The sequence below is a fragment of the Melitaea cinxia genome, chromosome 11 (genome assembly GCF_905220565.1).
Source record: "Melitaea cinxia chromosome 11, ilMelCinx1.1, whole genome shotgun sequence".
NCBI lineage: Eukaryota > Metazoa > Arthropoda > Insecta > Lepidoptera > Nymphalidae > Melitaea > Melitaea cinxia.
The window spans coordinates 8,081,304-8,094,240 of NC_059404.1; the positions used below are offsets into that span (position 1 = coordinate 8,081,304).

General features: G+C 33.2%; 1 protein-coding gene across 3 annotated transcripts; it reads right to left on the reverse strand.

The window, feature by feature from the left end:
- Positions 1-4,006: 4,006 nt before the first annotated feature.
- On the reverse strand, positions 4,007-6,321 carry LOC123658089 (S-phase kinase-associated protein 2-like). 3 transcript variants are annotated; one of them, XM_045593561.1, is made up of 2 exons: positions 6,048-6,321; positions 4,007-5,707 (listed from the first exon to the last, which is right to left on the reverse strand). In XM_045593561.1, exon 2 carries the CDS (start codon positions 5,690-5,692, stop codon positions 4,652-4,654), a length of 1,041 nt encoding a protein of 346 aa, XP_045449517.1. In that variant the 5' UTR covers positions 5,693-5,707; positions 6,048-6,321; the 3' UTR covers positions 4,007-4,651. The 3 variants fall into 3 exon arrangements, 2 of the variants coding, with proteins under 2 accessions (XP_045449517.1, XP_045449516.1); XM_045593560.1 differs by lacking the exon at positions 6,048-6,321 and adding an exon at positions 5,784-5,814; XR_006743827.1 differs by lacking the exon at positions 4,007-5,707 and adding an exon at positions 5,806-5,952.
- Positions 6,322-12,937: the final 6,616 nt, after the last annotated feature.

The window sequence follows — 12,937 nt, forward strand, 5'->3', positions numbered from 1 at the left end:
CCCCTATAACTTAGGGGTATGAAAAATAAATGTTGGCCGATTCTCAGACCTACCCGATATGCACACAAAATTTCCTAAAAATCGGTCCAGCCGTTTCGGGAGAGTTTGTTAACTAACATTGTGACACAATAATTTTATATATAAGATATAATTATATATTATTTTTTATCACATGAATGTTTTAATACCTAATTATCAACAGTTGCATACAAGACTTTATCTACATCTTTTCCTTTACGTTTTAACAGGATAATTAATTTTGAAATTTTAAGATCTACGTTGTGATTAATGATCTCTTTTTTTTACGTGAGGAAAATCCATCGTGGATAACAGCGCGGGGCGCCAGAGGGTTATGTCAAACTCTACTGACTAAAAAAACCACCACGTGTGAGCAGTCGTCTGCCTGGGTGGGGCGAGATGGGGTCGCGCTAGCATTCGCCACCTCGCCCCGGCGGTAGGCCCGGGCAAAGCTTCCGGGCCCCAGCACAATGATAGGGTGGCCTCGCTCACAACAAGGCCACCCTCAGACGTGTGGGCTCGTGTCGTCCGGTCGGCCGAAGTCCCCCGACTATCGGTCGGCGACCCCACTATTACGAGGGGGGGAGGAGGTGGGCATACCGTCTCCTCTTGCCCCCGTACGTCTACGCCGGAGTGGCCCAGCAGAGGCGTCTTCCTCTGGCCCGCTCCGATGTCTCCTTCTGCGTCATTACCTCTTCGCAGAAGGAGACCGCCGCCTGCCACGATCTCTCGCTGTCAAGCATGGTCTTTACGACACTCGGCAGCGAGAGATCCCGTCCGAGAACCGCTGAAAGCATGCGCCGCTGCGGTTCCCAAGCGGCGCACACCTCCAGCGTGTGGAGCGCCGTATCTTCTGGCGCTCCACACTCGTGGCAGGCTGGAGTCGCCTCTCGTCTCGCGATTCGGTGTAGGTACCTACCGAAGCATCCATGTCCAGAAAGTACCGGCCCGTACCGCCGCTTCGACGTGATTTATAACCTAACCTACTCAGTGTACTTTTGAGCATTGAGTAGAAGGTCCATAGGGATGAAGATTTAAATTTCCCTGATAGGTCTTGGAAATAAACTAAAAGTACTTCTTCAGAAAACGATTTACTTCCCTTTGATATTTTCCAATTGATAAAAACTTGATATGCTTTTTAACCGACTTCAAAAAAGGAGGAGGTTACTCAATTATATAGTATATATTATAGTACGGTTATTTACGGTATATATATTTGGGGATAACTTCGTCGTTTATTAACCGATTTTGATAATTCTTTTTTTTTGGAAAGGAGATATTTGGTATATCCTTCCAAAAAAGGAGGAGGTTCTCAATTCGACTGTATTTTTTTTTATGTATGTTACATCAGAACTTTTGACAAGGTGGACCGATTTCGACAAATTTCTTTTTAATCGAAAGATGGTGTGTGTCAATTGGTCCCATTTAAATTTATTTGAGATCTAACAACTACTTTTCGAGTTATATCTAATAATGCGTTTTTACTTGACGCTTTTTTCGTCGACCTACGTTGTATTATACCGCATAACTTTCTACTGGATGTACCGATTTTGATAATTATTTTTTTGTTAGAAAGGGGATTTCTAACAAGAAAGGAGATATCTCTAGTTTGGTACCATGATAAGGAAACCAGGATCTGATGATGTAATCGCAGAGAAATCGAAGGAAACGCTCGAAAATCGTAGTGATGACTACTGCGTTTGTTAATTTTTGTCGTCTACTTACGTTGTATTTACTTGTCGATGTAAATGAAGTCGGTTTTTGGTACGAAGTTCCTTACGGCAGGCTTGACATTTGGCTGGGCGAGCGAACTGACAAATAATATGACGTTTGTAAAACTAAAAGATTACTAGTAAACTTTTTCTAAAATTATTTATGTAATTTTATACTGTCGACAAAAATAAATAAGGCCATATGTTTTTTATTTCACTTAATAGTTTGAATTATTATTATTTTGTTTGATTTATTTTATTTTACGGTATTTGTTATTTTCTAAAATACTAAATTTCCTAAATACTTTAATGTACTTAATTAAAAATCAATCAACAAAATAAAAAAAACAAGAACTAGAAAATATAATTATATAAAATTCAACATTTATTTTTCTTCAAATTATGATAATCATATTATATTTCTTTCAAATTATGTTGCTTCTATACTATCCGAAGGAACTTCGTTCCTACCTGGTGCCCCATGACACCACATAATTTTTTTTTCCTTTTCGAGCAAACACAATTATTACTTTTTCATAATGCTTTCTTGATTGTTTCGGTAGTAGTTTGTTGGAAATTTCTATTGCAGAGGTTAAAATATCTGGCGGTGTGCTGTCAAAGCTTGAATCGCTCATTTTTTTTTATAAACAAAACAATAAAAATATAGAAGAAAAAATGACGGGAATCGAGTAACCTACTTTTTTTGCGGCGCGCAGCGTTCTGGTAGTGAAACGCGAATGAATGAGTTTTCTTTTTTTGAAATTCATACAGATACCACGCATCGAGCAGTAAGACCTCCTCCTGTTGAGTGAGTAGTAACCCCTTTGCGCAGGAGGGACTTAAAAAAACAAAGAAGTGTTATTATGAAATTCGGTACAACGTTAAATCGTCCGTTTGGATGATATTATGGTTATTAAGGTCATTGGGTGATTAATGTTTGCAATAAGCTAACTGTTCCAATCTTTTATAGAGGATTTAAAGCATGGAAGTAAATAAGTTTACTGTACGAATGTTCCCCGCGTACGAAAGGTGACCACTTTCCCATACTATCATTTAATTATTGAAGCTTTTTGTAGCTAACAGTTATTTATATGATATTATCGAACTGGGCTTACAATCTACGACTGATACAAATGGTTTTTTTTTTTCAGATGCAACATTATAAAATAATTAATTATTTTTTCTGAAAGACCTAAAATAAATAGGTGAACTTTTATGTCAACAATAATTTTTGTCTTTATATTGTGTAACGATTTCTGGTAAATATCCTGACAATATCACATTGATAACACAGATATATGTAAAGAGCTATAACTTTGCAGACGTTAAGTTGTGATTGTAGTTTATATTTGACAATATTTCAGGATTTAGAAAGATCTGATAAAAATAATTTAAATATTTTCATTTTAAATCATTATATGAATTTAAAAAAAAAAACGATATCTCGGATGTTCCACAACATTTTGAACTTAAAAAATAAAATAAAAATACAAAATGATTACTTTAAGTGATTTTGTAAATATTAGATAAAACGGATTAATCTAAAAATAATGCAACCAAATTCTTAAATTACTAAATTTTAAAATAATGTAGAAATGTGTAGAACTCGTGCCCTAGCATGAAATAAAAAAGCTTTCATCATCCACCATAGAGCAATGTCATTGGACCTAACTTTTAATTAATATTGACAAGGATTAAGAATTTGGTCATTACTGTATAAAAACCTTACTCAAATGAGGGAGATTGCATATTTTGTTCCTGATATAAACCAAAAAGGAATGTGTAAATAAAAAGTAGAAAAATCAAAATAAATTTTCGATAACCTTCCTAGACCTAAAATTTTAAGACCTGATTGTGATGAATTATGTAATAGTAGTTTAGTTTAAATGCTTGTTCTCTAAATACTTTCAAAGGTATTTAAAATTTTAATCAATTATTTATTGATATAAAATGATCAAAATACTGCTGTGTTATATACAAACTTTATACTTGTATGTGTTCCTCCTGTATGTAGGAAGTTTTTTGCCTGTGATTATTGTTTTATAACAAAATGGAATAATTTCGACCCCGTTGATTTAATTCTATTACAGGAAATAAGATTTTCATATAAATCCAAACAATATATGTTTTGTGAGGATAGACACTGACAGATTGTGATAAGCATTGTAAAAAAAAAATTTTAAAAGTATATTTTTTTATCATTGTTAAAATTATGTATATAAATATGATAACAAGTATAATAATTAACTAACAAAATGCATTAATAAAACACATCACATTTTCCCAATTTTATTTGATGTATAGTTTAAAACAAAAAATGATACACTACAAAAAAATGTGATGATTTGTTTCTGCATTTGTTCAATACATACATTAGAATTCTTGCAATATTAATTCCACTTATTTATTTAAGTATGAAAACTATTTTATTAGAGTCTGTTTCACCTTCTGCTGATAAAGTAGTGATAGCCTATTAGTGCTTGAGTGCACAATAAACTATATATTTTTGTTTCATGGGTTGTGAATACCTAACAGATAAAGTGGAGATTAATAGTGAAAAATATTTATCTTTAACTTTATCAGCAACGGGTGAAATTGGCCCTTATAATACAATTGAGGTAGTTTCTAGCTTTTACATTAATCTTTGTTTAGGAACAAGTCAGAAATACATATAAAGACAATGTCAACTGTATACAAATATTAGTTACCTACTTAGTTTTTTAGAATGTCATCTATAATGTAAATATTTTAACTAATAATAATAAAAAAATAAAAAAATTGATTTAGAATGTATTTTAGTAAAAGTAAAATTTTGTTATTATTTACATCTTTTTCTCCTTTAATACAATGCCATTATTTATACTGTGAATATATTTAGTTTGTGGATTTTAATGTTGTTTTATTTATTTGATAACATTTATTTAATAAAGAACAACGTCAATGTTTCTAAATTTTGATTTAAGTTGTTTTTCATAGTCAGTATCTATTATTCTAGGGCACTGATACAAAGCTAAAAATTTGAGATTCTTGTAATATTCTGATATCAGATCAACTACAACTGGTGTAACGTTTTGTATCTTAGAGAGACTTAAACTTCTTAACTTTTTAAATTTGGGAGTACTTAAGGTCGCTAACAATGCCTTTTCAGAAAAGTTAGAGTTATTCCATAACTGTAGAGACTCTATGCTCTTTAGAGAAGCCAAAGCGAGGAATGCTACATCAGTTAATTTTTCACACCTTATTATAGCCAAATCCTTCAACCGTGGGCAGTTAGATAGCAGCTGTATAGAATTATTGTTAATACAATCAAGACCATAGATATGAAACGTTTCTAATACATTCTGTTGAGCAATAATCAGTTCTGTTACAAAATCTAAGGTTAAATTTCTTATTTTATCAATAAAAAGTTGACTTAGATTTCTACATTGCAATAGGCCATCCCAATTAGTAGGATAAAGACCAAAATCAGATAAACTTAAGCATTGTAAATCTTTTAATTTATCAAATGGAAGAAGTAAAGATGTCTCATTCAATATCAAAATAGAATTTTTTAAATTCAACTTTTTTAACCTAGGCCATTTTAAAATATCACTTACAAATCCTTCTTCAATTCTACACATTATTAATTCTAGACTTATCAAATTTTTACATTGATCTATCACAGACTTAATTAACGGATAACTGTACACATACTGTATTTTTATAGCATAAACTAATTCACTGTGTGATGATATAATTTCAAGATTTTTTTTACTTACTTCAGTTTGACCAGGTTTACCAGAATAAACGAACACAAGAGGTTTCCATAGTGTTCGATCACGAGCTAACTTTTGCCATTTTACACTTACGTTTTCACAGCAAATAAGAGTCTCGACAGGCAACCATTTGAAAATATATATCAGCAGTTCGTCAGGTAGAATATGAATGTTTCTCGAACAGTTATCGAAATTAGAGAAAGTCATTTTTCTTTTTATAATCTGTAAATAATATAATTTATTTTTATTTATTTATTCAACTTATTTACAATTCACATCTTAAAAACTAAATATTTACAAATCACGTCCATGTGGAATGGTGCCAAGAATGCTGGCAGCATTTCCCCGCTGAATCGCTATGCCGATTTTCTGGTCAAAAAATGCACCAGCCCTCTTCTCACCAGTGGAGGGAAGAAAGTGAGGAGTTATTTCTTAGAGGAGCTAGAAGGCTGGCACGGTTTTTGTCACTTGTAAGATTTCGAAAAGAGGTGTTTTATTATTTTTATTTAAAACGAGAACTTACACAATAAATACGTCATAAATATTAAATTTGATTACTTACTTCTTTGCAGTTTCTTCTTACTTCTTTTGGACAAAATTGTAAACATAGGTAATGTATGGAAGCAAAACACGTAACTCTATGCGTTGCAAACAAAATAAATTTAATATTCGCAACACAATTTGCAAAATATTCAAATATCTATATTTGTACTAAGTTCGCAGTTTCAATACAAGAGCTTTGTGTATCATTCAAGTCACGGTTTCCTATATAATTTATATACAAAGTACTTTGTATATACAAAGTACTTCAAGTATCATTTGACAACCAATTGACAATCAACAGAAACATAAAATAGGCTGTGTTCCACTAAGCGTCCGCAACGCCCGCGGCGCCCATTTTATTGTTCCACCTAAGGCCCGTGGTCGTTGCGAGCGATCGCTCGACAAAGATGACGTCACTGTTCGCGATCACATCGCCCAAAAGATAAGTGGGTTAAAGTTGGCTGTCATCAAAACGTGGCGGGAATTTTAAAAAACCAATGTCAATATCAAATTGTAATTGTTATCTTTCATTCGATTCTGTAAAAACGCGACGATAAATTCCCGGAAATCCATGTTGAATTAAGTTTTACTCAAATCCATGCGAAATATACACTCACAACCCCTACAACTGCATGTTTTCATAATGCTGCCATATTGCGAGTTCACAGGTGACACCCGACAGTTGCCAATGCCCAAATATGCGCTCCACTTATAAAATTCGCCCACAACGCCCGCGGCGTTTCTTACGTTAGTGGAAAGGCAATTTCAGCGGTCGTGATCGATGCCGTTGTGGGCCTAAGGTTGAACACGCCAACGATATCCACCCGTTAAAATCATGCAAATTTTAATGTTTTTGTTGTTCTAGGTGAATATATTTTATTTTATACTAACTACTTCTATTTCTTATATACTTTTTATTTTTTTTTTTTTTTTTTTTTGTTATCGCAGGGGACCCATTACGCCATGTCTAGCAGGACCGAGTTCCCACCCCGGCCTGATACGTGCACAGGGGCGTCACTGGAGGTGCATTGAGTAGCACCTCCTAAGCATCCCCGTACGTCGCCTGTGGACGGAAGCCTCGTCGGTGGCCTCCTCTCTCATCCGCTCGACATTCTTCTTCTGGGACATTACTGTCTCGCAGAAGGAGACCATCGCCGTCTAGGACTCGTCGTCGTCGAGCATCGTGGTAATGACGCTCGGCAGTGACAAGTACGCAATATAGATGATCACTAAAAGAATTTTTTTTGGTAATTACCTTAGTTAGCCAAACAAATTTTGTTGATTGCCTTAGTTTAGATTTAATTGCTATAACATGGTACGGTATGGTATAGATATTATATGATAATATGGTATGCGACGCGGCGGGTTGTCCGGATAAGCTATTGTGAGTTTTCGCGGCAGGCTTATGTATAAGTGTTAAGTATGTGTTTTTTGTATTTTTGAACAAATAAAAAAAAGTCCCTTCCGAAGACTCTCGTCAGATCGCGACGCAGCGCCGCCCATCTCGGGTACACCTCGAGGTTGTGCTGGGTAGAGTCCACTGCCGTGCCAAAATTGTGACATCCATTCGTCGGCTCCTTATATACTTTTTAAATAAATTAACCAAGGTTGTAACCTTGACCGCACCGATTAATCTCCTTCGTGTATTTTTTATTCTATGTGACATTGGCGAAATCATCTGTGCTCATTTGGCACTATTGAAAGCCCCCTAAAAAAGAGGACGAAGGATTTTATAACCACGGCTTAAAACAAGACCGTGCTCAAAACACAGAGTGCAATACCGAATATGCTTTAATGTCATAGAAACAAAAATCAAAATTCAAATTACTTACATCTCACTTATCTGATTGTAAATAGATTTTGCGGTAATTATTAAAAGTGAAATAGGTACGTACCAACCATCAACAGAATTACATATTTAAAAAAGTACAATGAGTTACATGCTCAGGTATTAAATATACGATATAGGATTCCTCTTAAATACCTTTTTAGTTACAGCATGCGCTTTAGGGCCTATTTCACCAGCTTTGATAACCATAACGCTATTTGATGGATAACGATACAAATAGACTTTGACAGCTAGAGGTAGAATAGGCCATTATGATCTGTTTCTCCTCAATTAATAAACTACAACATTAAGATATAATGTATGTAAATAGAAATATTTCATAAATATAGTAGAAACTAAATTTTAACAATGAATAATGAATCAAAAACCTTTAACTGTCGGATACCGTCAGCCGTCAAATTGCGTTATACACAACTGGTGAAACAAGCCCTTAGACAACTTAGTCGTCTGAATATTGTAATTTTTTTAAATAATAAGGTATTAAAAAAAAAAATCAATAACATTGAATGTATCGAAATTTATCCTAGTTGGTACTAAATAACTTTGATTGAGGAATCAAGTGATTTTAGCAGGTTTTTTTTAAATGTAAATGGTATGTTTCGTAAATGTAGGTATGCTATTTTGCAAAATCGTCTAATGACTCGTTTTAAGCTGTAAATTCTCTGAAGAACCTACTTAGTCTAGGTATTAGAGAATAGTATATTCTATGGGTTTAGTAAGTAAACGTCGGATCGTAAATTAAATTCCACTCTTCCGAGTTCTGAATTATCGACATTTTCACATTAGAAAACAATATAAAAATATGAAATAAAGACAAAATGACCTTTTTGTACCATTGTATTATTTCCAATAAGTAAATTAATTAAAATAATATTAAAGTTTAAGTTAAATTTTTGATCAGTATTTAATCAAATGCACTTTACATCAAATAATCAAATCGATCAAATACACACTCGCTCACACACATACACTCACACTCATACATACTTGTGTCGATTTATCGTGAGTATCGAATACTGAGTCGTATGGTTACTTCACTATTTACGTACCGATGACAAAAAATGTCAAAACAGGCCTCTTATTTTGTGATGACAATACTAAATTAGGTTCATAAAGTTGGCAGCTTGGCACCCAGAATTATGAATTTATAATTTATGGTAATTTAGTTTTATTGAATCGTCTGCGCGTTAAAATTTATGAAAAAAGAATCAATAACATTTGTTTGCGCCTGTCCTCGTTTTTGAGAAAAATCAAAATCAAAATTGGGTGCTACAAAGCCAAAACCCAAAAATGAAATTCACTTTTGGCTTAAAAATGGCAGTATTTAATATTTTTATTTATACATATCGACTGCGTACATAGAGCAACACGGAGGGGAGTAGCCCTAGCGTTTTTTACCGATACAAAACTGTCTGGCATTTTTTACGGGGGGAAATTACACACATGCTTAATTTATTTAATTCCCACACAAAAATAATCGTCTGTCACTACGAAACCCACACATACTAAATTAAAAACACTTACATTTGTCATACACACATAGTTACATTCTGTGTCATTACAGTATAATGACACGCCGCAACTACACTGACAAGTTGCTTGCAGCCGTGGTTGTAACAACTGTCGATATGCACTATCGATAAATTCAAGTACTCGGTTAGGGAAATAAGGTTTTTAAAGTGATACACAGGTAAGATGTTATTATAAAAATAGACTTAATTTATTATATACTACAAATCAAACATGTAACATAAACATGTAAAATAAACGATTATAAAGAGTAAAGATTGGATTGTTTGTTTATTAGCATTGAATAGGCTCCGAAATAGGATTGATTCAAAAAATTATTTCACCGTTGAGAAGTTACACTATCCTTAAACGACATAGGTTATACTATATTTTCAAAAATATTAGGGATCCTTACTAAAACTCCAATAATGTAACTCAAGGGATAAAAAAAATAACCAAAAAATTGCGTTGCGTGCGCTGCAAAAACTAATAATAATAGAAATATATAATGTAGTAAGACTTTGTAGAACACATCATTATCTACAATAATTTTATTTGCTCGCAAACGAAAAAAAACCGACTTCAATTACATCGACAAGTAATACAATATACGTAATATATACGCGTTATCAAAGGTTACTCAAAAAGTTGTTATCAGATTTCGAGAAAATTTAAACGCGACCACATGATAAACATCAGCTTTCTAATAAATTAAAAATTATCAAAATCGGCCCATCCAGTCAAAAGTTTTGAAGTAACATACATAAAAAATACAGTCGAATTGAGAACCCCTCCCTTTTTGGAAGTTGGTTAAAAAGTGTCGCGACAGCACATGTCTAACTATTATAATTATGTCACAATACGATTGATGCAACGTTGTTGTGCCAAGCAATGCTAGTCTACAATAAACGATTTAAAGTTAACCCACATTTTGAGGAGTTGATGATGTACACGGTGATGTCAACGAATCGGGAATAGGGAGCGTAGCACTAATGGCATTATAAGATGATAGCCTGTCATCTGCTAGATTGAATGATTTGTTGATGACTCTGAAAGGATGGATTTAACATTGTTACTTTTCAAAGTTGATAAATCTAAGCTTCATTTCACTACTATGACTAAGGTGAACCATATTTTGATTACCTTGTACATGAGTCAACAAAAAAAAAAACTTACGGGAAAAAACAGTGTGGCGTTAGTGTTGGTTTGGTGCCCTCGACTAATTTCCTTCTATTGTTCGCCAAAACTTGAAAGTTAGTGGTATTGATATGATCTGAACAAACTACACTTTTTTTGTGGGCGTCTAGGTTAGTCTGTTATTACAATTTTTTTTTCAAGTATCCCTTAAATTTGGATTTTTAGAAAACCTGCCAAATTTTTGTATAAAACATTATGGTCGAAGTTCACATTAAGTAATTCTAGTAAAATGTGTTAATACTCATAATACGTGTATTATATTTAATTTAATGCATGCTTTTATAATCACCATCATGGAGCTTTCTCTCCAAGCTCCATGATCACTACATAGATATAGTAAAAAAAAGTAGATAATGCGCGGCCTTTGTTGTTAGTGAAGCCACAAAACTCGGCTCCTTCAAGTAAATACACGCGCTCACGCACACATATGCATCAAACTACGCTCATTTTCGTTAGTATGTCACGAGGCTTCATACAGTAACTTTGCTTATAAAATGCCGTCTTGTGTGATTAAATGGTGCAAAAAAAATACCAAAGTAAACAAAAAATCTGAAGGAATATCGTTTCACACGTAAGTACATATAAAACTTTAAATTTATTGTTATTTCAAAATAATATTGAGGTTATTCGGAACTTATAATTTCAATGTCACGAAATGACGTACCACGGGAGTGTTGCCAGTAGTTCTTTTTTTCAATACCCCAAAATGTGGGTAAGTAAATTGTACGCAATCAGAAAAATAATTAAGTAAAAAGTAGACGAAAGAACAGTTATTTTATGTTACATAAATTAAAAATAAAGAAATCAAAATATATTTATGAATTATTAACTCGTTTATTTTATGTTTTAACTTTTTACAATTTTTGAGTAAACTAGGTATAGTTCGCGTCATGTAAAAAAAACGCTGAAAGAAACTGGAGGGGGTGCGTTTGCGCATGGGTATACTCACGCACAAGTACTACTGTTTTATTTTTTAATTAGGCTTACACTCGCGGCTTCGTATAATGGTTATTGGTAGGTACATTAAAAAATACTAGAAATACAAGTGTGAATAATTCGGACTAAATAAGTATAATAATTATCACTTTACAAAATCACAATTTTTTTTAAACAAAAGCAATAACAAATTTTTTAGTTATTGAAATGTCATATTCAAAAATAATAATTATCTGTACTCTCGATATTCGTATCTTAATAGTTTTTATGTGTTTAAAATGATAAATTGATATTTGTTTTTTAGTGAAATAAATAGTAAATGGAGAATTTTGTAATTTAAAACTTTTGTGCGCGATAATATTTTGAGTCGACGTCGAACTGTCAACCGCTGTCAACCAATAGCACACCGGCAAGCATGCGACACGTGATAAACACTCCCGTCCCGCTACCCCGCACCACCAAATAGACCGATAAATCGCTTCTGCGCAGCTTCAAGGCCAGCGTTCTTTTTACATGACGCGAACTTTTACTATCAAATTTCATGGTTTTAGGTTTCCAACGAATACTTTAATAAGAGGTGAATGGGTAGCGGCTGTAAGACTGAGAAAATGACCACGATTATGCTGGCCATACGCATAAAGTCAATTTAATACGATTAGTGATTGAAAAATATTTGAACATAAGACTACATCATATTAGTAAAATGCAAACAATGACGATGACTCTGAGTTCTAAGCGACAAAAATTTAAAAAACTTAAACAACATAAAGGATTCTAGGTTTAAGAAAAATAGTTAAAAAACAACCGACTGCAAACTGAAAAGAGATAAACAGAGGGGATAGGAAGTGTCCATTCATACGATTATCTTACGAATATATTTTTTTACTATTCTACCGATTTTTTGTTTTATTTTTAGTAAATTTATTTAAAACTATAAACAGGTTTTTATTTTCACATACCCATTTTACCTATATTAAATTAATTGTTTAATAAAAATTTTAGGGACTTTTTTTAAAAGGTGTCAACACTTCACTCACTCACACATCTTTAAAAAAGTGGCTTCAGTTTTCTGTTCTAGGTGCGTTATCTACCTTTTTTTATAGATCTATGGATCACTATAAACTTTTTATACACTCTTTGGTCTCGTATTATCTGTGACTATTCGTTTAGTTAGAGACGTAGCTAGGGACACGATATCGAATACAAAGTATCGATACTGTAGTATCGAAAAAAAATGTTTCGTACTCATAAAAGGTACTTCTAGGTATCGAGTAAAACACAAAAGTACTCGATACCTAGACGTATTCTTCGACTTCCATAAAAAAAGGTCGTCGCTTCAAATTATCGTACAAATACTGAAGAACTGTTATCAAATTTCAGTCGACGACCAAAAAAAGGTGGTCACTTCAAATTATTTT

Coding starts and splice junctions, on each gene's coding strand:
- LOC123658089 (XM_045593561.1), bottom strand. CDS start 5,692: ATGACTTTCTCTAATTTCGATAACTGTTCGAGAAACATTCATATTCTA.